Source organism: Sander lucioperca, chromosome 22 (genome assembly GCF_008315115.2).
Source record: "Sander lucioperca isolate FBNREF2018 chromosome 22, SLUC_FBN_1.2, whole genome shotgun sequence".
Taxonomy (NCBI): Eukaryota; Metazoa; Chordata; class Actinopteri; order Perciformes; family Percidae; genus Sander; species Sander lucioperca.
Genome location: NC_050194.1, coordinates 2,725,536 through 2,748,035, shown reverse-complemented (window position 1 = coordinate 2,748,035; position 22,500 = coordinate 2,725,536). Strand labels below are relative to the sequence as shown.

Here is a 22,500-nt window from a genome sequence, read left to right as displayed (position 1 = left end):
CATTCAGAAACCGTATCTCACTCTAAACAGCATGGAGGGTTTTTATCAACGTTTGTATACACCCCCTCTCTGTAATCTCTCAAACATAGACAATCATTTCTCTTTTTTATTGCACTATTATTACTATTATGATATTTTATATATTATTACTGTATATTCATTTTTAATATATGTATGTTAAAGTCTGGATAATATATGTTTGTATATCTGGAGTTGTAAAAAAATAATTTCCCCCTGGGATAATTAAAGTATTTCTGATTCTGATTGTATGTGTGTGGAAGCACCAGAGACACAAAATAACGCCCCAAATCCTAGAAAAAGTGATTTTTTTTTTCATATTTTTGTCGCTTTTCTCTACGTTTTTGTAGCTTATTTTTTTTAGATTTTGTTTTACGGTTTGTCGCCTTATTCAACTTTCTTATCGGGTTTTTTTTTTTTTGACATTTGCCTTTCTCTAGTCTTTATTTTTTGCGTTTTTGTCGCTTTGTTCCGATTATTCTGTCAGATTTGTTTTGAAACTCAAACTCCCATCCTGGTCCTTCAGAGGTCTCTGGTGGAGTCGATTCGCTCGGAGCTGCTGGAGCTTCAGCAGAGGGCCGACAGAGACGGAGACGTGGGCGGGAAACGCCGTCGGGAAGCTCCGGACCAAGAAGATGAAGAGGAGAGAGGGCCGGCGAAGAAGAGAGGTACGATAAGATAAAGTTATTGTCCCATAGGAAATGTATCTTTGTCAACAGCTACTTATAAACCCATTCATGACTGCAGTTGCCGTGCCTATAAGCCCAGTTTGAAAAGGTTTTCAGATAGTGTGGTATGGTCTCTGAAGTAGAAATAACTAAACTATATAATGACAACAATGCGATAGCTTCAGCTGTTGTTTTGATATTCTAACATAACGTCAAGGAGGCTATCGGATCATTAAAACATCAAACATTCACATACCTCTGCCGTCACGACAACGTTTGACGATGTCCTTGGTAGAGTAAATGGAGAAAGTTGGCCGACCTTGCCAGAGATAAAGTAGTTGTAGGACTCTGGACGTGTATGTGGATACCGTATTAACATTTTTTTTATATATATATATATATATTAGTGCTGTCAAACGATTAAAATATTTAATCGTGATTAATCGCATTAATGTCCTAGTTAACTCGCAATTAATCGCACATTTTTATCTATTCTAAATGTCCCTTGATTTCTTTTTGTCCCATTATTTTTTTTCTCATTTTAATGCTCTTATCAACATGGAAAAGTGGATTGGCATCAGCTGTGTGCTTGGTCATCAGCTGTGTGCTTGGTCATCAGCTGTGTGCTTGGTCATCAGCTGTGTGCTTGGTCATCAGCTGTGTGCTTGGTCATCAGCTGTGTGCTTGGTCATCAGCTGTGTGCTTGGTCATCAGCTGTGTGCTTGGTCATCAGCTGTGTGTTTGGTCATCAGCTGTGTGCTTGGTCATCAGCTGTGTGTTTGGTCATCAGCTGTGTGCTTGGTCATCAGCTGTGTGCTTGGTCATCAGCTGTGTGTTTGGTCATCAGCTGTGTGCTTGGTCATCAGCTGTGTGTTTGGTCATCAGCTGTGTGCTTGGTCATCAGCTGTGTGCTTGGTCATCAGCTGTGTGCTTGGTCATCAGCTGTGTGCTTGGTCATCAGCTGTGTGCTTGGCTGTCAGCTGTGTGCTTGGCCATCAAGTGGTATTTCAGACTGGACGTGCTGCGATGATAGCTCAGTTCACAACGACCAAACACACACATCATTTTGGTCTTGTTAATGGAACCATTTGGCAACTTTTTAAAAGTAAACTTTCCATTCAGAATCTTATTGGCATCCATTTCGGCGTCTCGCGCTCGCCATCCACTCAAAACGTAACATTAGCCTACTGCTCTTTGGCCGGCTCCAAGCCCAAACAAGTGTGTGCGGCGTGCCTGTTGTTTAGTTTCCGGTCTAGCTAGATCCGGTGTGGTGTTGTAGTTTTTCTAACGTTAGTAGTTGTTGCAACAGCATGTGGAAAAAAAACTACAAAGTTTGCTAGGCCAAAAAGAACGTTGACGCCATTAAAATGGGTATATATATATATATATATATATATATATATATATATATATATATATATATATATATATATATATATATATAATTGGCAGTAATGAGGGATCTTTGCTAAATGTTTTTGGGTCTAATCGATCAAGCTTATCTTATCTGCTCTTTGTTCCCTTTAGTCTCCCCGGTTCTGGAGGAGGAGATCTGGCGTCTGCAGGAGGAAAACGAGCGTAAAGAGGAAACCATCGTGGAGCTGAGAGAGAGGGAGGAGAGGAGGAAAGGGATGGAGGAGCAGCTGAGGAAACGAGAGGAGGAGGTGAAGGAGCTGAAGAAGGAGCTGCAGGAACTCAAAGGTACAAGCGGCTCGATATGAAGAAATATCACCACATATAAATACTTCACTCTCTTTCTTTAATCAACTGCCTGCCTCAGTTCAGCTCAGCTCAGTCACTTTATTATCCCAAATGGGAAACTTGATTTGCAGTCAGGAGTGAAAGATAGAAAGAAACACATTCAAGCAACATACAAATAGAGGCAACAATCCAAGACATGAGTACAACAAAGGTTTCCTGTATGTAATACACACAACACCATTTATCACCACTGGAGCAATCTCTAAAAACTAAACCACGTACTACATTACATGTGCAAATTAAGCTGAGTTATTGCACATGGGACGAAGAGTTTTTACCCCTATTGGTCTCGAACCGACCGTCTTGCCTGTGTGTCTCTCTGTCTCATTCTGTTTCGATATCTCTCTGCCTGCCTGTCTCTCTGCCTGTCTGTTTGTCCAACTGTCTGCCTGTCTGTCTCTCTGTCTGCCTGCCTGCCTGTCTCTATCTGTCTCTCTCTGATAGATCTCTGATAGATCTGATAGATCTCTGTCTCTCTCTGATAGATCTCTGATAGATCTCTGTCTCTCTCTGATAGATCTCTGATAGATCTCTGTCTCTCTCTGATAGATCTCTGTCTCTCTCTGATAGATCTCTGTCTCTCTCTGATAGATCTCTGTCTCTCTCTGATAGATCTCCCCGGGTGTCTGAACTGTGATTCTGTGTTTTCGTCTCTGGAGTCGGAGCAGAGAGAAACCTCCAGACTGACCAAGGAGAACAAGGCTCTGGTCAACGGCATCTTCCAGCTCCAGACAGAGGTACTCCTCGCCACGTACGCTCCTCGCCACGTACGCTCCTCACCACGTACGCTCCTCGCCACGTATGCTCCTCACCACGTATGCTCCTCGCCACGTATGCTCCTTGCCACGTATGCTCCTCGCCACGTACACTCCTCGCCACCTTACGCTCCTCGCCACCTTACGCTCCTCGCCACCTTACGCTCCTCGCCACCTTACGCTCCTCGCCACCTTACGCTCCTCGCCACCTTACGCTCCTCGCCACCTTACGCTCCTCGCCACCTTACGCTCCTCGCGACCTTACGCTCCTCGCCACGTACGCTCCTCGCCACCTTACGCTCCTCGCCACCTTACGCTCCTCGCCACCTTACGCTCCTCGCCACCTTACGCTCCTCGCGACCTTACGCTCCTCGCCACGTACGCTCCTCGCCACCTTACGCTCCTCGCCACGTACGCTCCTCGCCACCTTACGCTCCTCGCCACCTTACGCTCCTCGTGACCTTACGCTCCTCGCGACCTTACGCTCCTCGCCACGTACGCTCCTCGCCACGTACACTCCCCTCCACCTTATGCTCCTCGCCACTCCCCTCCACCTTACACCTTTACGTTTTCCCCCAGGTGACCGGTCTGCAGACGAAGATCAGAGAGCAGACTGACAGGTCCGACAGCCTATCAGAGCAGCTCAACACTGCAGAGACCCGCCTCCAGGCCCTGGAGAGCCAATCAGAGGAGAAGGACGACAGCATCAACAGTCTGACACAGGAAGTGGAGCGTCTGAGACGGGAAGTCAAGGTACTTGTTTCTTCTAAGCACTCGATTTCTTTGACGTTTTTCCCTTTTGTGTGTGTTTGTGTGTCTCTGTCTCTCTGTGTGTGTGTGTGTGTGTGTGTGTGTGTGTGTGTGTGTGTGTGTGTGTGTCTCTGTCTCTCTCTGTGTGTGTGTGTGTGTGTGAGTGTGTCTCTGTGTGTGTGTGTGTGTGTGTGTGTGTGTGTCTCTCTCTGTGTGTGTGTGAGTGTGTCTCTGTGTGTGTGTGTGTGTGTGTGTGTGTGTGTGTGTGTGTGTGTCTCTGTCTCTCTCTGTGTGTGTGTGTGTGTGTGAGTGTGTCTCTGTGTGTGTGTGTGTGTGTGTGTGTGTGTGTGTCTCTCTCTGTGTGTGTGTGTGTGTGTGTGTGTGTGTGTGTGTGTGTGTGTGTGTGTCTCTGTCTCTCTCTGTGTGTGTGTGTGTGTGTGAGTGTGTCTCTGTGTGTGTGTGTGTGTGTGTGTGTGTGTCTCTCTCTGTGTGTGTGTGAGTGTGTCTCTGTGTGTGTGTGTGTGTGTGTGTGTGTGTGTGTGTCTGTGTGTGTCTCTCTGTGTGTGTGTCTCTGTGTGTTACTGTTTTTTGTCGATTTTTTCAAGGTTTTTGTGCCTTCTGTCACTCTTTATAACATTTTCTCCCTGTCTCAACATTTTTTGCCCCTAATTTTTGATGGCACATCAACGTATAACCATACAGCTGTTAGGGTACAGGCGTGGACTTCCTCCATCTCACTCCGTTTGGCTCGTTTCAGGAGGAGGAGTCGCGGAACAGCAGTGTTTTTCACACCACCCTGGAGGATCTGAAGAAGGAGAGCCAGGCAGCGCTGCAGAGATCGGCTCAGAAATCCCAACAGATCCAAGAACTGCAGACGGAAAAGATCCAGCTGAAGGAAGCTCTGACACATCTGGAGACGGAAAAGATCCAGCTGAAGGAAGCTCTGACACATCTGGAGACGGAAAAGATCCAGCTGAAGGAAGCTCTGACACATCTGGAGACGGAAAAGACCCAGCTGAAGGAAGCTCTGACGCGAAGGTAAAACTGTTATCAGTCAGGATTTATTCCTTGATATCAGGGGAGGGGTTTCACCTAGGACTGTCAATCGATTAAAAATGTATTTTAATTAATTACATACTCTGTGATTAATTAATCTAAATTAATTGCATACATAATTAACGGTGCCTGGACCGATACTTTTTAAGAAAGTAAAAAAAGGACATTCAATATGGAATGGATTAATCTGCGTTTTTTTTTTCCCTCAGATTAATTAATCGAAATTAACGCGTTATTTTGATAGCCCTAGTTTCACCATTTTATTTTTGAAGTTTTTGATGCTTTTTCCAAGTTTTTCCAGAGGTTTTTTTGAGGATCTTTCAAGTAGAGATGCACTGAATCCAGGATTCTGCTTCTGATCCGGCTGAATTTTGGGCTTTTTGACGGGTTGGGTTTCTGCTGAACCCTACGCTGTCACTCTGCGCGCTACGCTGGTCGCCGTGATGACGGCGCCGTTGATTACAGGAAGGTGTTTACGTAGGTGGAGCGTTCAATGCAGCAGGCTGTGAGGAAGTGGAAATGGAACTGGTGAGCAGAAAAAGTGTAGTTTGGCAGAACTTTCAGTCAAAAGAAGGCCATTCAAGTCCAGCTACATGTTCAATCTGTAATGCTGATTAGTCTGGTGGTGGCGAGGACCCTAAACTATACACAACATCACCGCTGTTACAACATCTGGTAGGAAACATCTGAAAGAATACGAGTTGTGATGAAGGAATCTACAGACAGCAGCCAGAATGCAGCAACTTCAGGTACGGCAAAGGAAGGACAGTCACTGTTTACTTCATTAATGTGTAAAGATGCATCGATTACAACTTTCTAGGCCGATTCTGATTTAATTTTTTCTAACCACTTTACAGCACACACACATATTTATTTTCTATCTTTTCTTTAATAGAACATGTGTTGAACAGATAATGGATCACTATAAAATAGAACTATATAAATTACTCCTGGTGTGGGACATTCACACACATCTAAAGAGCAATGTTAGAACCATTTCCTTCTTTTCACATCAATATCAACTAAAGAAATGTGATTTAGGTTTTTGGTGTCGTCCCTCCACGCCCTACTTTCTCCTTGCAGGTGTTGCATATTGTAAACTTGTTATCTTCTGCACACACGCTGAAGAATTCCCAAACAGCTGACATGTTGCAGGTTAATTCACCAGGTTCCTACATGTGGAGAATAGCGCCGACACACGGAGGAGAAGTTGAGAGAAAGGAGAAAGAGAGCGTGCTGTGGCGTCCGTGCCGTGGCGTCCGTGCCGTGGCGTCCGTGTGTGCGTGCGTCCTTGAGAACTGTAACTGGTATAACTTATGTTGTCAGTTAATTGGAGCGTTGACCAGCATGACATCACCATATGTCAGACTGACCTGCCGGTCACCGGTCATGGCCGAGCACGTGAAAACCGGCCAATTCTGGTCACCGGCCGGTCTATCGGTGCATCTTCATTAATGAGTTTACTGTGTTCATGGACTGAGGATGGGACGAGGATTCAGCAGAATCTCAACCAGGGGATTCAGGATTCAGCCCAACCCCAAAAATCTGAATTCGGTGCATCCCTAATTTCAAGGTTTTTCTTTTTTCTGCAGTAAACTGACGCAAAGGTAGACATGAGTCATCAAAAACTGTTATCAGTCAGTTATTGTTTAGGTTCTTTGACCCTTTATTTTCGAAGTTTTTTTTTTTTTTTTAAATTGATTGACAGCCCTGAGTCATATCCAACAGGTACATGTTGAACTCTCCTGTCTGTCTGCAGTGAGAACAGGTGCGTCGAGCTCAGCGAGGAGTTAGCCAATCAGAAGGCAGAGTTCATCCGTCGGCTGGAGAGCCAGAGGGCGGAGCTGGAGTCTGAGGCCGGAGCTCTGCGGGGGAGACTGGAGGAGATGGAGAGATCACAGGAGAGGGAGAAAGAAGGTGAGATGGAGAGATCACAGGAGAGGGAGCGTAATCTGTGTGTGTGTGTGTGTGTGTGTGTGTGTGTGTATGTGTGTGTATATATATGTTTGTGTGTGTATATATATGTTTGTGTGTGTGTGTGTGTGTGTGTCTGTGTGTATATATGTGTGTGTGTGTGTGTGTGTGTGTGTGTGTCTCTGTGTGTGTATATGTGTGTGTGTGTGTGTGTGTGTGTGTATATATATGTTTGTGTGTGTGTGTGTCTCCTGTGTGGTTGTTTTACTATATTCGTGGGGTCCAAAAACCGGGAGTCCAGTATACTTGTGCTGGACCCCACAAGGTTAAAGGTCTGTTTGAGGGTTAAGACTTGGTTTTAGGATTAGGGTTAGAATTAGGTTATGGTTAGGGTGAGGGTAAGGGTTAAGGTTAGGCATTTAGTGGTGATGGGTTAGGGTAAGGGGCTAGGGAATGCATTATGTCAATGACGGGTCCCCACAAAGATAGTGAAACAAACCTGTGTGTGTGTGTGTCTCCTGTGTGTGTCTGTGTGTGTGTATATATGTTTGTGTGTGTGTGTATATATATGTTTGTGTGTGTGTATATGTTTGTGTGTTTTCCTGTCTTGTTGTAATGTGTGAATCTGTTTTGTGTCAGAGCTGCTTCGAGATGTGTTGGAGAAGGAGAAACTTTTGGAAGAATGTCACCGAGAGACAGAGACTCTGAGAAAAGGTATCTTCATCTTCATCTTCATCACCTGTAACAGCAGGGTTTGAGGCTAGCATTAAAGTGTCCCTAGCATTCCCATTCAAAAGGCCATTTGACCGAAAAACTAAAATACGGTGCATCTTAAAAGTGGTGATTCCGTCCTAAATATGCTTTTAAACGACAGTTTGACTCGGGTACATTCACAAAAAGACCCTAGGATGCATTTTGGAGAGAGTTAGACCTTAAACAGCTGGCCGATGTTTTATTGATGATGTGTTCAGGGAATGAATGTTTGTTTGTTTGTGTCAGAGCTGGAGCGTCTGAAGGAGAACCTGCAGAGGAGAGGAGAGGAAGAGGAGGAGGAGGAGGAGAAGGAGAACAGGGAGGTGGAGGAGGGGAAGGTGACCGTGGTGGAGGAGCTGAAGGAGGAGATACAGAGACTGCAGGAGAGGAAGAGGAGGCAGGAGGAAGAGAAGAAGAGCCGGGAGTATGATGCTGTAAAGAAAGAGGTGGAGAGACTGAAGGAGGAGAGAGACACACAGGTGAGCAGGAAAAAGATAAAAAGAAAGGAAAAAGATATATATATATATATATATATATATATATATATATATATATATATATATATATATATATATATATATATATATATATATATATATATTTCTATATATATATATCTCTATATATAAATATCTCTATATATATCTATCTATACATATCTATCTATCTATATATATCTATCTATACATATCTATCTATCTATATATATCTATCTATACATATCTATATATATATATATATATATATATATATATATATATACACACACACACACAAAATAACTCAATATCTCTTTATAAGCAACAAAAAACGGGATAATTTTTTTTGTGTCTGTCTCTCTCTCTGTGTGTCTCTCTGTATGTATGTATGTGTGTGTGTCTGTGTGTGAGTAGAGGTGTGGTGTTCGAGTCTTTCTTCCAGAACAGGACGTTTTCGTGTCTCCTCTGAGATCCAACGTGGCTGACAGAAAGAAATCCCCCAAAACAACCGGGAGGAAGAGGAAGAGCTGCGAAGTGCAGGTAGGCGTGTGTGTGTGTGTGTGTGTGTGTGAGCTAGCTTTGATTGGTGCTAAACAAGACATTTTTTGACATGTTTTAATTGTTCTCTCCGACTCTTTCTTTGCTTTCTATGTCTTTGTGTGTGTGTGTGTGTGTGTGTGTGTGTGTGTGTGTGTGTGTGTGTGTTTCAGGACCTGGTGTTCAGTGAGAACAAGAGAAACAGAGTGAGAGGAAACACTCAGAGAAACAACAAACAGGTGAGAAACCAACCAAACATAAAGACATGAGCGCACGGCGTGGGGCGCCTGGCGCAGGTGCGTTTAGGGCGTGTACGAACCCACTTTTGCTAGTTTGACGGTGGAAAAAAGGGTTGCATGGTTCAAAAGGGTTGTACTTAGTGTCTTCATTAATCTAGGTGTGTTTTGGGCGTAACATGCAATTAGGGATGTCACGAGAACCGATACTTCGGTACCAAAATTCTGGCTGGCTGTGTGAAAGACTCTACCGTACGCTGGCTGTGTGAAAGACTCTAACGTACGCTGGCTGTGTGGAAGACGCTACCGTACGCTGGCTGTGTGAAAGACTCTACCGTATGCTGGCTGTGTAGAAGACTCTACCGTACGCTGGCTGTGTAGAAGATTCTACCGTACGCTGGCTGTGTAGAAGACTCTACCGTACGCTGGCTGTGTGGAAGACTCTACCGTACGCTGGCTGTGTAGAAGACTCTACTGTACGCTGGCTGTGTAGAAGACTCTACTGTACGTTGGCTGTGTGGAAGACTCTACCGTACGCTGGCTGTGTAGAAGACTCTATCGTACGCTGGCTGTGTAGAAGACTATCGTACGCTGGCTGTGTGGAAGACTCTACCGTACGCTGGCTGTGTAGAAGACTATCGTACGCTGGCTGTGTAGAAGACTCTACTGTACGCTGGCTGTGTGGAAGACTACTGTACGCTGGCTGTGTGGAAGACTCTACCGTACGCTGGCTGTGTAGAAGACTCTACCGTACGCTGGCTGTGTAGAAGACTATCGTACGCTGGCTGTGTGGAAGACTCTACCGTACGCTGGCTGTGTAATGCTTGTAATGTTGTGCGTGTGTGTGTGTGTGTGTTGCTGTGCGTCCCTGTGTGTGTAACAAGCATAGTGTGTGCGCGCTGTGCACGAGCCTAGGAGCATTTTACTAATGCTCTGTTAAAATAACAATGAAATGCTGCGTTATTGACTTTAGACCAGGTTTTTGTTGGTCAATGGTGCCATCACTTCCTGCTGCCTCAAGATAGCAATACTCCCAGAATGCACCTGAACACACCTCCCTGTAAAACCAGCACGCCCAGAATGCACCTGAACACACCTCCCTGTAAGACCAGCAAAGACACTTGCGTGGGGCTTTGCGCTGGGCCGGGCTGGGCTGGGTGCGAGATAGGAGCCCTAGGTTATATCTCTGAACTTTTGTGTCCATGTTTGTTCTTCTGTGCTGCAGGAGAAGAGAGATGGGGCTCTGCAGAAGATCGGAGAGTTGCTCCACAGTTCTCCCTCCATCCTGGGCAGCAAAGGTCAGAGGGACTTTACATTACATTACATTTATATATTTTAACTTTTTTATCTGCCTGCCTGTCTGTCTCTCCCTCCCTCCCTCTGTCTGTCTGTCTGTCTGTCTGTCTCTCTCTCTCTCTGTCTGTCTGTCTGTCTGTCTCTCTCTGTCTGTCTCTCTCTCTCTGTCTGTCTGTCTCTCCCTAGGTCTGCCTGTCTATGTCTGTCTCTCCCTCTGCCTGTCTGTCTGTCTGTTTTATTTATATATATATATAACTATCTCTCTGTCTGTCTCTGCAGCTAAAACCATCATCAGTCTGGTCAGCGGACATTCGGTGGAGAAAGAGACGGTTACCACGGCAACCAAACCAAAACGAGGACGGAAGAAGCTTTTTAAGACGGGCGCGTCCTCCCCGCTGCTCGACTCCCCGACCATGGTGAGGAAGAGTCTGTCTCTCTGTCTCTCCCTCTGTATGTCTCTCTGTCTGTCTGTCTCTCCCTCTGTATGTCTCTCTGTCTGTCTGTCTCTCTCTCTCTGTCTCTCTCTCCCTCCTCTGTCTATCGCTCGCTCTCTGTCTGTCTGTCGCTCGCTCTCTCTGTCTGTCTGTCTGTCTCTCTCTCTGTCTGTCTCCCTCTGTCTCTCTGTCTGTCTGTCTCTGTCTGTCCCCCTGTCTGTCTCTCTCTCTCTGTCTCTCTGTCTGTCTGTGTCTCTCTCTCTCTGTATGTCTCCCTGTCTATCTCCCTGTCTGTCTGTCTGTCTCCCTCTCTCTCTCTCTCTCTGTCTGTCTGTCTATCTCCCTGTCTGTCTGTCTATCTCCCTGTCTGTCTCTGTCTCCCTCTCTGTCTGTCTGTCTCCCTGTAAAGTGAGGACATGTTAACCCTATGTTGACCTGTCTACCTGTCTGTCTACCTGTCTGTCTACCTGTCTGATCACCATGGTGTGAGGTGTAAGTCTTGAGGCTGTTTTTGTTTCAGACGTCTGGAGGAGTGGAGGAGGAGAAGGAGAGCCATCACCTCATCATTAGGAGACAGCTGCGCTCCAAAACCTGCAGGAAGTGACATCATCACCTGTCTTCACACGTCAAACCGCATTGATTGATTTTTAAATATGTACAGTCAGTTTTTCTGTTTCTTTGTTTTAATGGATAAAGAGCTGAGACAAATACACGGTTCCCATCCTCTCTCTGTCTGTCTGTCTGTCTGCCTGTGTGTATGTGTGTGTGTGTGTGTGTGTGTGTGTGTGTGTGTGTGTGTGTGTGTGTGTGTGTGTGTGTGTGTGTGTGTGTGTGTGTGTGTGTGTGTGTGTGTGTTCCTACGGTGGCTGAGAAGACCCAAAACACACTCTGCAGGTACAGGAAACGATCTTTCAAAATAAAAGCATTGAAAAACCTCTATATAAAATATACTGAAATAAAACAAACATGATTGACAGAATGTTCCTTTTAATGGACATTAACAACAAAATACAGTTTTATTTGTGAAATGTTTGAAACAATTTAATATAAGATGAGAATGTTATTGTTATTCCGCTTTAAAAGACAAGACAATGAAGTTACGATCCCTGATATTAGATATTAAAAGATGTATAAATTTAAGACAAAACTATTTTTTCCCTAAATCATACTATTGATTAAGCTGCCTCTTTACACACTAAAAGTACTGATTATTTAAATGGAGTCTGGTGGTTTTGGTGATTATCTGCCCTGAAAATCACCATCACCAAACCCACCAGACTCCATGTAAATAATCAGGACTTTTAGCATGTATAGAGCCAGCATATCTCCACCAGACTCCATGTAAATAATCACTACTTTTAGCGTGTATAGAGCCAGCATGTTTCCACCAGACTCCATGTAAATAATCAGGACTTTTAGCGTGTATAGAGCCAGCATATCTCCACCAGACTCCATGTAAATAATCACTACTTTTAGCGTGTATAGAGCCAGCATGTTTCCACCAGACTCCATGTAAATAATCAGGACTTTTAGCGTGTATAGAGCCAGCATATTTCCACCAGACTCCATGTAAATAATCAGGACTTTTAGCATGTATAGAGCCAGCATATCTCCACCAGACTCCATGTAAATAATCAGGACTTTTAGCGTGTATAGAGCCAGCATATTTCCACCAGACTCCATGTAAATAATCTCTACTTTTAGCATGTATAGAGCCAGCATGTTTCCACCAGACTCCATGTAAATAATCAGGACTTTTAGCGTGTATAGAGCCAGCATATTTCTACCAGACTCCATGTAAATAATCAGTACGTAATCAAAAGTGCTGATTATTTACATGGAGTCTGGTGGGTTTGGTGATGGTGATTTCGGGGCTGTTTCATGTTAAACTAAAAGGATCTTACTCTTTAACTAAAAGGTCTATCTCTGTAGGGATCCATCCCATAATGTTGTCAGACACTTAGAATAGAGTCTCAGAGGAGCGTTACTGAAAACTTGATCATATTTAACATCCCTGAGAGCTGAAAGAATCAACATACAGTTTACATTTCACACACTTAACATCACAGCTTGGTTTGTTTTTGTTTGTGTGAATGAGTTCCTGAGACATTTAATGAACATTTCCCTCAAAGTTCAGAACATTTGTAGAAAAACACTACCAAAAATGTTGGAAAAAATGTCAGAAAAGTGACAAAAACTTTGAAAAAAAGGGTCAAACATTATGAAGAAAAAGTAGGAAAAACGTGTGTGTGTGTGTGTGTGTGTTTCTGTGTGTGTGTGTGTGTGTGTGTGTGTCCTGAGACATTTAATGAACATTTCCCTCAAAATTCAGAACATTTGTAGAAAAAATGTCAGAAAAGCTACAAAATTGTAAAAGGACAAAAATCGTGAAGAAAAAAGTTGGAAAAAAAAAAATATTAAAACTCAATGACTGAGTAGTAAAAACCCACTAAAGCTGTGGGAAAAAGCAGCAGAAAAGGCTGAAATCTTTCCTCGCTACCAAATAGTTCTGACTGGACATGAGAGCTGAAGGAATCAACATAGAGACGGTGAGTCCAGTTTAGATTTGACTTTGTTACATCATAACTTGGTCTGTTTTTGTACGTGTGAATAACTTACGGAGACATTTAATGAACATGTTCCTTAACCTGTAGACGGCCCAGAGTGTGGAGGTAGTTCTCGTGTCTGTTGATGGAAGCGTGTGTAATGTTTAAACTTCTTTCCCTAATTTCTAACTAGTTTAACTTCAGGTTACCGTCACGTCTCTCTGGTTGACAGCCTGACTCTTATTTTGACATGAACAGGAAGCTCACAGTCACACTTAACGTTTACAGGCCGTGACATCACCCTTAAAGGGTCACTAGGCCATGACATCACCCTTAAAGAGTCACTATGTTCCCATGTTGTGTGTGTGTGTGTGTGTGTGTGTGTGTGTGTGTGTGTGTGTGTCTCTGTGTGTGTGTGTCTCTGTGTGTGTGTGTCTCTGTGTGTGTGTGTCTCTGTGTGTGTGTGTGTGTGTGTGCGTGTCTCTGTGTGTGTGTGTCTCTGTGTGTGTGTGTGTGTGTGTCTCTGTGTGTGCGAGTCTCTCTATGTATGTGTGTCTCTGTGTGTGTGTCTGTGTGTGCGTGTGTCTGTGTGTGTGTGTGTGTGTGTGCGTGTGTCTCTGTGTGTGTATGTAGTGTGTGTATGTATGTGTGTGTGTTAAATATGAGTGTAACAGGAGTCCTCGGTGACGTCTTTTGAAATGTTTTGGTCCAAAGAAAACACAAAAATATTAACATTTCAACCGGTGAATTCTCGAAAACAAGTAAATAAATATGAAAATGTCTGGCGATGAATTATCAGTTGGTCAGTTAATTTAATAATTAAGTACTTGGCAGTGTGTGTGATGCTTCAGTCAGTTTCCCTGAAGAAAAGCAGCTTTAAATCCTGTGTTTTCTCTATGGAGTCTGGTCCTCAGCAGCCAGTCTGCTAGCATTAGCATAGCTTATATCCCTGTTTGTCCATGCATTTGACTGACGCCTGCCTCAGCCAATCACAGCCCTCCTCAGCGTCTCCGATTGGTCGTTTCCTCGGAGGCTACGAGGCGGCCTTGCCGAGCGTTTCCTTATCGAAGTCGGTGAAGTGTTGTGATTGGTCGGAGAGACAGAGGGGGCGGGGCTTGGGGTCCCTGGAGGCGGCGAGCCGGCCGCGCCGACAGTGGCGGACCCCGGCGGCGGCGGCGAGGACGGCGGCGCTGGCCAGCAGGGCGCCACCGCTCAGGAAGAAGGTGGACGTGTAACTTCCTGTGACGTCGACCAGCCAACCTGCCGGAGGAGATTCAACAATGAAGTACATTATTTATACATACACATTTATATCAGAAATACTCTCTAACTATGTGTGTGTGTGTCTATATATATATATATATATATATATATATATATATATATATATATATATATATATATATATATATATATATATTAGGGCTGTCAAACGATTAATTTTTTTTAAACGCGATTAATCACATTTTATCACACGATTAAAATTCTATTATTTTGCATTTCAGAACAGTTTTTAAGTCCATATTAACAATGGAAAGCCATTCTTACCAGTGGATCTTGATTGGGAATCAAATGAATGCAAAGAAAGTGACTTTATGAACTTGATTTTAAGATTTGTAATTATTTATTTACTGTAAACAAAAGCAAAATGTGTGAATCTGTCATTATTGCACAATTCCTCCAAGTACCTAACTAAAAAACTACAAATCCCTCTCCTCACCAGAGTCAATATAGTGTGTAGTAACTCCTAAATAATGTTGATTCCTCTCTGACGTCCAGTGATCACCGGTTAATGAGACAGCGTTTGCAGCACCTTGCAGCAGTTCCAGTGTGGCTGCTTCCTCCGTGTCGTACAGGCTGTGTATCCGTGACAACTACTGTCCCCCTCGACGGCAATGAGACAGGTCAGAACATGCCAACCGTAGTACGTCTTTAAGACCAGAGTCCTCTACGATGCTGACAGGTCTGCTGGTAGTTGCCACCCATTTAGCCCAGGTAGCGTTAGCATCACGTTAACTGAACTACTATGTTTAGCTCTGTAGCTGGTAGCTCCAGCTTGATGTGCTTCAGTGATATTTTAATTCGGCTTTACACAACGTGCATATGGCTTTGACTTGTCTACGTGCCGTCCAGAGTTTCTGAAAATAAAAAGCTCCATTCAGAGTTATTTCTGCTGTGTTTCTCCATCATGCTGCAGCAGCAGCAGCAGGATGTGTTAGGAGGAAGTGGCAGCTTGATGAGAAGTAACGGTGCTGCAACGGGTCAACATAGTAGCTGTTAGGACCACGCCGAGCCCAGGGAGGTGGAACAGAAATTAATAAATGCCGGCATGAGATTAATGTGATTAAAAAGAATTGATTGCATCGCGTCGGCCCTTAATCGCATCGCGATTAACACGTTAACGCTGACAGCCCCCTTATATATATATATATATATATATATATATATATATATATATATATATATATATATATATATATATATATATGTGTGTGTGTGTATAGTGTGTGTATTTTTTCACAAAATTCTGCTGAATATAAAATAATAATAAAATGAAGACAGAATGTGAACACACATCTCCCAGGGCCCAGTTTTTCTAAAGTAATCCATTTCGGGATTTCGGATCACGGATTGGATCAAATCTTGGAAATGGGTTTTTCAAAAACAAAAGAGGGATTCTGAACTAAGATCAGAGCATGTAATCTGATCCTACATTTGATCTGGATCAAACCTGCCCTCGGAACTTGGATTGGGATCTATTTGATCCAAAAAAAAAACAGGATTATCCTGATCCAATCAGAAGGCTCGACATCAAACAATGTCTATTAGTGGCCACTGGTATGTGTCCTACCTGTCTATATGTGTCCTACCTGTCTATATGTGTCCTACCTGTCTATATGTGTCCTACCTGTCTATATGTGTCCTACCTGTCTATATGTGTCCTACCTGTCTATATGTGTCCTACCTGTCTATATGTGTCCTACCTGTCTGTATGTGTCCTACCTGTCTGTATGTGTCCTACCTGTCTATATGTGTCCTACCTGTCTATATGTGTCCTACCTGTCTGTATGTGTCCTACCTGTCTGTATGTGTCCTACCTGTCTATATGTGTCCTACCTGTCTGTATGTGTCCTACCTGTCTGTATGTGTCCTACCTGTCTGTATGTGTCCTACCTGTCTGTATGTGTCCTACCTGTCTATATGTGTCCTACCTGTCTATATGTGTCCTACCTGTCTGTATGTGTCCTACCTGTCTGTATGTGTCCTACCTGTCTGTATGTGTCCTACCTGTCTGTATGTGTCCTACCTGTCTGTATGTGTCCTACCTGTCTATATGTGTCCTACCTGTAGTTCTCAGCTGAGCCAGCAGGCTACACTGTTGGCTCCATTTAAGGCTCTGGTCAACAGGATTTAGTCATCCTGAAATTTGGTATTTAGATCCCAGTGATCCAATCCAATGTTCCTTTAAAAAGCTGTCATAAAGTAAGATGGATCAGGAGATCCTGGATAGAAAAACATGGGATTTCCAAATCCAGATCAATTTGATCCAGATTAAGTTTTTTGAAAAACTGGGCCCAGGAGATAATGAATACTAATGTTCACACACACACACACACACACACACACACACACACACACACACACACAGACACACACACACACACACAGACACCCACACACACAGACAGACAGACAGACAGACAGACAGACAGACAGACAGGCACACAGACACACAGACACACACACAGACAAACACACACCCACACACACAGACACACACACAGACAGACAGACACACACACAGACAGACAGACACACACACACACACACACACACACACACACACACACACAGACACACAGACAGACACACAGACACACACCCACACACACAGACACACACACACACACACACACACAGACAGACAGACAGACACACAGACACACACACAGACACACACATACAGACACACAGACACACACACACACACACACAGACAGACAGACAGACAGACAGACACACAGACACACACACACACACACACACACAGACAGACACACAGACACACACACACACAGACACATACACAGACACACATACACACACAGACACATACACACACACACACACACAGACAGACAGACAGACAGACAGACAGACAGACACACAGACACATACACACACACAGACAGACACACAGACACACACAGACACATACACAGACACACACACACACAGACACATACACAGACACACAGACACATACACACACAGACACATACACACACACACACACACACACACAGACAGACAGACAGACACTGACAAAAAAAACATTTTCCCACAAAATTCTGCTGAATTTTCTGCAGTTTAAAAGAAATAAAAAAAATAAAATGAAGAACAAATGTAGATGATGAATGAATACTAATGCTCACCTCCGATTGGCGGGCTGATGAGGTACGGGATGGCGTGCAGGAAGTAGACGACGCCCAGCGCCGAGGACAGGTACTGCGGCCCCACCGTGTCCGACGTGACCACGGGGATCAGCGCCACGTAGGCGCCGTCGAAGTAGCCGTAGAGCACGGCGAAGGGCACGAGCAGCGGGAAGGAGCGCAGCAGCGGAGCCGCCAGGCAGCACAGGCCCTCCATCGCCACGGCAACCACGTAACACGCCAGGCGCCACCGCTTCACACACCTACGGGACAGACACACACACATTTTACTTAGAAACATAACACACAGACACACATATACAAAATCATTATATTTGCATAATAAATTGTGTGTGTGTGTTTGTCTCTTTGTGTGTGCGTGTGTGTGTGTGTGAGAGTGTGTGTGTGTGCGTGTCCGTGTGTGTGTGTGTGCGTGTCCGTGTGTGTGTGTGTTTTTGTCTCTTTGTGTGTGCGTGTCCGTGTGTGTGTGTGCGTGTCCATGTGTGTGTTTGTGTGTGTGTGTGGTTTTGTCTCTTTGTATGTGTGTGTGTGTGTGTGTGTGTGTCTCTGTCTCTCTGTGTGTGTTTGTCTCTTTGTGTGTGTGTGTGTGTGTGTGTCTCTTTGTGTGTGTGTGTGTGCGTGTCTCCGTGTGTGTGTGTGTGTGTCTCTTTGTGTGTGTGTGTGTGTGTGAGTGCGTGTGTGTGAGTGCGTCTGTGTCTCTTTGTGTGTGTGTGTCTCTTTGTGTGTCTGTGTCTCTTTGTGTGTGTGTGTCTCTTTGTGTGTGTGTGTGTGTGTGTGTGTGTGTGTGTGTGTGTGTGTGTCTACAGGAAGTGACTGTGTGAAGATTGTCCAGCTCCAGATAATGATTATCTGTCATTGATATTATTGATATTTCAGTTTCTCAGGTTGTTTTTAATCAGGTGTTTATCTTCTGTGAGCCAATCAGAGGCCAGCTCAGAGTTCAGCGCCCGGTCTCAGCCAATCAGAGGCCAGCTCAGAGTTCAGCGCCCGGTCTCAGCCAATCAGAGGCCAGCTCAGAGTTCAGCGCCCGGTCTCAGCCAATCAGAGGCCAGCTCAGAGTTCAGCTCCCGGTCTAACACGTCTGCAGGAAGTGTGTGACTGATGATCCATTCTTATATATAGTCTTTGGGAAACTCTGATCCACATTTTTCACCATGTTTTGACATTTTTATAGATCAAACAGCTAATCGATTAATCGAGAAAATAATCGACAGATTAATCGACTATGAAAATAATCGTTAGTTGCAGCCCTAGATGGGAACATAGCCAGTGTTGGCGTTTGAGCCCCGTACCTGCGGTCGGTGAGCCAGCCGAAGGTGATGTTCCCGACGATGTCGAGGACGCCCAGGATGGACATGAGGAAGGCGGCGTGCTGGTGGCCCACGCCGGCGCTGTGAGCGTACGGCACCAGGTAGACGAAGGGCAGGCTGCAGCCGGCCGCCAGCAACAGGAAGGACATGGACAGGAACAGGAAGTCTGGCAGCAGCAGGAAGCGGTACTCCTCGCTGGACAAGAAGCACCGCCTCCTCTGCAACCGGGGGGCGGGACTTCCTGAGAGCAGAGATATCAATCTGTCGTCTGATTGGTTGGGGAGTTTTCCAGCCAGCTCGGCGTACTGCGGCGAGACGTTTCCTGAAAGAAAGAAAGATGGATGGATAGATGAGAGAGAGAGAGAGAAAGCGATGGATGGATAGATGGATGTATAGATAGATGGATAGATAGGTAGGTAGGTAGAGAGAGAGAGAGAGATGGATGGAAGATGGATAGATAGATGGATAGATAGATAAGTAGGTAGATGTGTAGCTAGATCATCACAGAGACAGAGACACGTGTACAGTTCTGCTGCTCACCAGGTTTCTCCTCCATCGCTGACTCCGCCCCCTCGCCATCTGCCGGCTCCTCCTCGCCCTGCCGCGCTGTGATTGGCCGGAGCAGCGCCCCGCAGACGCAGAGGTTGGCGACGACGCCGCTGAGGACGAGCAGCGCCCCACGCCACGAATACCGCTCGATGAGCAGCTGCACCGCGGGCGCCAGCACGAAGGTGCCGATCCCGCTGCCTGACATGGCGATGCCGTAGGCCAGCGCCTTCCGCCGCTCAAAGTAACAGCCCACCATGGCGATGGCTGGCGTGTAGCAGAGAGCGAAGCCCACACCTGCACACACACCACATCTTAGACAGTAAGGAGAGAGAGAGAGAGTGTGTGTGTGTGTGTGTGTCTCTGTGTCTCTGTGTCTCTGTGTGTGTGTGTGTGTGTGTCTCTGTGTGTCTGTGTGTGTATGTGTGTGCGTTTCTGTGTGTGTGTGTGTGTGTGTGTGTGTGTGTGTCTCTCTGTCTGTGTGTGTGTGTGTGTGTGTGTGTGTGTGTTTGTGTATGTCTCTCTGTGTGTCTCTGTGTGTGTGTGTGTGTGTGTGTGTGTGTGTGTGTGTGTGTCTCTCTCTCTGTCTCTGTGTGTGTGTGTGTGTGTGTGTGTGTGTGTGTCTCTCTCTGTCTCTGTGTGTGTGTGTGTGTGTGTGTGTTACCTGTCAGGACTCCCATGGTGAGGTAGAGGATCTCCAGGCTGGAGCTGAAGGAGCCGAGGAGGAGACCAGCGGAGGAGAGGAGCCCACCGAGCATCACCGACACCCGACACGACCAGCGGTTACCAACCAGACTGCCAAGAGGAGCTACACACACACACACACACACACACACACACACACAAAAGATTAAATATATAATAAATAATTACAAATCTTAAAATCAAGTTCATAAAGTAACTTTCTTTGCATTCATTTGATTCCCAATCAAGATCCACTGGTAAGAATGGCTTTCCATTGTTAATATGGACTTAAAAAACTGCAAAATAATAGAATTTTAATCATGTGATAAAATATGCGAATAATCACGATTAACTATAGAAATTCAACGATTAATCGCGATTAAGAAAATTTAATCATTTGACAGCCCTAGTTAAAATGCGTATGAGCCCTGAATATAGCAACTGTCACAGGCATAGTAACCTAGTTTACGGCACACTTTCACATCAAATTATAAACATTTTTGAGCCCTTTTTGCGGCTTTTTAGACAATTTCAACAGGATTCTTTTAACCCTCGTCGTGTTGTCTTTTTGATTTTCTAGATCAAAATTAAAACTTTTTTTCCCAACGTTTGACACTTTTATCCAAGTATTTTTTTGTCACTTTTTCCAATGTTTTGGTCGATTTTTTTCTACGCCTTTTGACGTTTTGTAGGGGTTTTCCCCCACGTTTTCGAACATTTTTCGAAGAAATTTTTTGCTCCCGATGTATTTAAAACCCTCGCGATGTCTTCTCGGCCACCGAGCAACTTCCTTTTTTTCTGGGTCAAAATTTTAATTTATAACTTTTTTTCCCAACTGTTGACGTTTTTGTCACTTTTTTCAATGTTTTTGTATTAAAATAAAAATTCTTCAAATGCTATAAAATTGAATAACACACCCAAATTAAAGTATTGAACTGATTATTTATTTTACTTGTGGAGAGTAATGGTTGTATGGAACCATCCACATTATTTTGTTTTAAAATTTGGTTGAAAGAAACCCAAATATCTGATATAGAAACTTTTTGAAAATGGGTCAAATTTGACGTGAGGACACCAGGAGGGATAAGCCTCCTGTGCTATTTTGGCCCCTCCCTCTGGCTTTGAGCTGACATTTATCAGTGTTTGAAGCCCCCAACGTCTCACTAGGATTAGGCAATGGTTATGGTTAGGGTTAGGTTTGGGTTAAAGGAACACGCCGACTTATTGGGACTTTAGCTTATTCCCCGTATCCCCCAGAGTTAGATAAGTCCAGACATACCCTTCTCATCTCCGTGCGTGCTGTAACGCTGTCTGACGGCTCCACCGGTAGCTTAGCCTAGCACAGAACCTGCAGGTGAATGGTTCCAGTAATCCTACTGCTCCGAATTGTGACAAAAGTGACAAAATAACGCCAACATGTTCCTATTTACATGTTGTGATTTGTAGAGTCACAGCGTATACAAAAAACAACGTAACATGTCACACAGCCATCTTCTAACCGTAAACATACTGGGAACTATATTCTCAGACAGGTTTGCTGCAAAGCAAATCATTCCGCCCAAGTACTATATTCTTCTGCCTGAGAATATAGTTCCCAGTTTGTTTACAGTTAGAAGATGGCTGTGTGTCATGTGACCTTGTTATTTGTACATGCTGTGACTCTACAAATCACAACATGTAAATAGGAACATTTACAATAACAGCGTTATTTTGTCACTTATTGGGAGCAGTAGGATTACTACTGGAACCATTCACCTGCATTCTCTGTGCTGGCCTGATGCCGCTGGAACCGTCAGACAGCGTTACAACACGCACAGAGATGAGAAGGGTATTTATCGACTTGTCTAACTCTGGGGGTTACGGTGAATAAGCTAAATTCCCAATAAGTCGGCGTGTTCCTTTAAAATGCAACGCCCAGGATGGGTGCTGCGAGGGGCACGGGCACAAGGGGACCACTGGTATGAATAAAACATTTAAAAATCTCCTTAAAAAGCCGGGTTCGGTTATATAAAAGCTGTTTAAAAGACGGCCAGATATTAAAAACAGGTTAATAGAACCACTGGACAGGACGTACAGCGGGAGATTAAAACTTTAAATAAAAGGTCATTTCCACAACTACCCTAGTCTGTCTCCTAAAGACATTACAAAATAAATAATTAAAATAAATAAAATATATAGAGAGAGAGAGTTATGTAAATAAATAGCCCGGCGTCACAATACAAAATAAATTCTTAACCCAATATTAAAGACATTATTTAACCTCAGAAATTAAAATAAAAACATTTAAAGGGTTTAAAATAATG

The 22,500-nt window shown here is 44.3% G+C and overlaps 3 protein-coding genes across 3 annotated transcripts in view; 2 read left to right on the top strand and 1 right to left on the bottom strand.

The window, feature by feature from the left end:
* The window catches only part of LOC116059238 (kinesin-like protein KIF20A), a 38,016-nt gene extending 26,655 nt beyond the window's left edge, over positions 1–11,361 (top strand). The window contains exons 20-32 of the mRNA XM_031312196.2: positions 545–686; positions 2,214–2,387; positions 3,060–3,184; positions 3,782–3,955; positions 4,710–4,990; positions 6,768–6,925; positions 7,562–7,636; positions 7,922–8,154; positions 8,569–8,694; positions 8,865–8,930; positions 10,153–10,225; positions 10,503–10,639; positions 11,178–11,361. Of these exons, the coding sequence (XP_031168056.1) occupies positions 545–686; positions 2,214–2,387; positions 3,060–3,184; positions 3,782–3,955; positions 4,710–4,990; positions 6,768–6,925; positions 7,562–7,636; positions 7,922–8,154; positions 8,569–8,694; positions 8,865–8,930; positions 10,153–10,225; positions 10,503–10,639; positions 11,178–11,261 (1,848 nt within the window). The 3' untranslated portion in view covers positions 11,262–11,361. The remainder of the gene's footprint in view (positions 1–544; positions 687–2,213; positions 2,388–3,059; positions 3,185–3,781; positions 3,956–4,709; positions 4,991–6,767; positions 6,926–7,561; positions 7,637–7,921; positions 8,155–8,568; positions 8,695–8,864; positions 8,931–10,152; positions 10,226–10,502; positions 10,640–11,177) is intronic.
* Positions 1–22,500, top strand: part of LOC116059247 (microfibril-associated glycoprotein 4-like) — a 181,905-nt gene that overhangs the window by 51,175 nt on the left and 108,230 nt on the right. The gene's annotated exons all lie outside the window — the stretch shown is intronic.
* Positions 14,057–22,500, bottom strand: part of slc16a12b (solute carrier family 16 member 12b) — a 16,211-nt gene continuing 7,767 nt past the window's right edge. Inside the window, exons 4-8 of the mRNA XM_031312200.2 lie at positions 20,178–20,321; positions 19,508–19,810; positions 18,950–19,289; positions 17,640–17,899; positions 14,057–14,463 (exon numbers count right to left, since the gene is read on the bottom strand). Of these exons, the coding sequence (XP_031168060.1) occupies positions 14,237–14,463; positions 17,640–17,899; positions 18,950–19,289; positions 19,508–19,810; positions 20,178–20,321 (1,274 nt within the window). The 3' untranslated portion in view covers positions 14,057–14,236. The remainder of the gene's footprint in view (positions 14,464–17,639; positions 17,900–18,949; positions 19,290–19,507; positions 19,811–20,177; positions 20,322–22,500) is intronic.